This window comes from Etheostoma spectabile, chromosome 4 (assembly GCF_008692095.1).
Source record: "Etheostoma spectabile isolate EspeVRDwgs_2016 chromosome 4, UIUC_Espe_1.0, whole genome shotgun sequence".
Taxonomy (NCBI): domain Eukaryota; kingdom Metazoa; phylum Chordata; class Actinopteri; order Perciformes; family Percidae; genus Etheostoma; species Etheostoma spectabile.
In genome coordinates this window covers 12,473,319-12,475,511 of record NC_045736.1, presented here as the reverse complement: position 1 = coordinate 12,475,511, position 2,193 = coordinate 12,473,319, and the positions used below count along the sequence as shown (strand labels likewise).

Below are 2,193 nucleotides of genomic sequence, written 5' to 3'. Positions count from 1 at the left end.
TCCTCTGACTCTTCTGCTCCTCTTCCTCCCTCAGAGCACAGATCCTAGCCTCCTCTTCATCTTCTAGAAACTGGTGAAGCTTTTTAAACTGCTCCCTAATCTGCTTCTCTGTGTGTCCGGCCTGGACCTTAATGTGTTCTGCTGTTTCATCACAGTTTCCTATAACTTCTTTAAAGCGCTTTAATTTCTCCTGTAAGGGCTTTAGGGATTTCTGGAGCTCGTCTTTGTGATCCTGTGCAACTTCATCAATGGGACTGAAGCTGTGGTTTTGGTGAGTTTTTGAATCTCTACAAATGACGCAGACAGGTTGCTTGTGGTCCAGACAGAAGAGTTTGAGTCTCTCAGAGTGCAGACTGCAGAGAGTCTCAGACCCTGCTGAACCTCTCTGACCTTTCTTTAATAAGAAGGTCTCACACAGGTTCTTTAATACCAGGTTATGGGGTGGTTGACACCTTGATGACCTCCTCTTACAAACCGGACACTCCTGTAATTGTGTCCCTGTCCACCAGTCCAGGTGACAGTCTTTGCAGAAGCTGTGGCTACATGACAGAACAACCGGATCTTTGAAGAGTTCATGACAGACAGGACAGGAGAGGTCTTCCTCTAATATGGAAGCCATTGCGTTTGTTAAATGCTGAAAACAGAGCAGACAAAGCACATTTCAATTGAGTAAGTCATGCTTTTTATCAATTAGAACATTAACGGTTGTTTTATTTTTTGGTAGTGGTAAACTCACATCCAGTGTGTGAAGTCAGCAGCAGGTTGAAGTATCAGTATTCCGGTTTTCCCTCCTGTTCTTCTCTCTCAGTGAAGGTAGTGGGTCTGCCACGATGGGAAAACTCTCAATGTCTGGATGTCACAATGACACGCTGGGTATATACAGTACATATACTTTTGGTTTCAGGTGAGTCATGCAAGGGTGTGGGACTTTATCATAGCAGCAGTGAGACCAAAGGTTGTTAAACCAGTTCACTTTGATACGTTTGTTCTTCAACTGAAAGAACACACTTTTTGGAAATTATTTTTAGAAATGACATTGACTTGTTTGGATTTGTATTTAACCTTAAAGTTGCGTTTGATCAGCAGCAGATGGACGTGTTCATATTCCAGTTTTCTGAAAGTGGTTCAGAAAACTTCTTTCAGTGGAAGTTGTGAGTTCAGTCCGAAGGTGAATCTTAACATCAGTTTGTCTCCTTACCGTGTAAGAGGAACAATCTTAGTTTCTTGCATGACAAGTCATCCATGAAGCTGAACTCTGTGACACAGTTTCTCGTAAAACGCTCTGCTACTTAGTGCAATAAACCAGATACGAGTTTCACTTAAAGCAAAAGACTACATATACTCGTAGCATACGGCCACACACATCCACACAGCACTGGAAATGTTAAGATTTTACATTGATGTGATATTTCCCAGTATTCCTTTTCGAAAATGCTAATTCAGTTAAATTACTTAGATTAGAATAGACAAATTTATCATGACTATCTTAAAAAAGCAGTGTTTTGTTAAGATGAGAACATCTTTAAAGGGAGAAATAAGAAAGCATGGATTTTGCATAAAACATAAAACATGCTGTTACAACCATGGCAGAAATTAAATGCATGCATGATTCAATGCACTTATAATATAAATAAGATCCTAATCAGTTTTTAATAAAAGATATTGCCGTTTTCCCCTTTGTGAAGTTTGAATGTTATACATGATTGACATGTAACGGGAACGCTGGCGAGATTGACGCCGCTCCATCTGGCTTGTTTATTTTCAGTAATTTTACTTTTACTCACAAAAGTGTCGATAATTTTAGTTGATGTTCATACTTAGTTCATCTTCAATAGTCACAGTCATATATAACAACGCATTTTATCGTCTCTCAATCGTATTTTGTTTTTATACGCTGATACGAGTCTGGCATGATGCCAAAGACTGGAGGATACCTTGGTGACCGGAGAATGCAAGTTAAGTTCAAGTTTAGGGGAGCTGTACACCTTCTGCGGAGCTTCTGAGTCAACGCGACATTCTCCAACGCCCGTAGTATGCCCAAAAAATCTACAAGGCTCGCAAGGATTGGAAAATATTCCCCCATCTCTGGACTGACCATACCGTGCTTGCCTGTCGGCCCAGATCGGATGTGCACGGCCAGTAAAACCGACTGAAAGCTGGATTGGTCAACATAAGATCTTCTCTCGTTGGCGA

The 2,193-nt window shown here is 40.9% G+C and overlaps 1 protein-coding gene across 1 annotated transcript in view; it reads right to left on the bottom strand.

The window, feature by feature from the left end:
• LOC116688599 (nuclear factor 7, ovary-like) overlaps positions 1-684 on the bottom strand; it is a 2,101-nt gene extending 1,417 nt beyond the window's left edge. Inside the window, exon 1 of the mRNA XM_032514740.1 lies at positions 1-684. This exon is cut by the window's left edge and continues 1,417 nt beyond it. Within this exon, the coding sequence (XP_032370631.1) occupies positions 1-619 (619 nt within the window). The 5' untranslated portion in view covers positions 620-684.
• Positions 685-2,193: the final 1,509 nt, after the last annotated feature.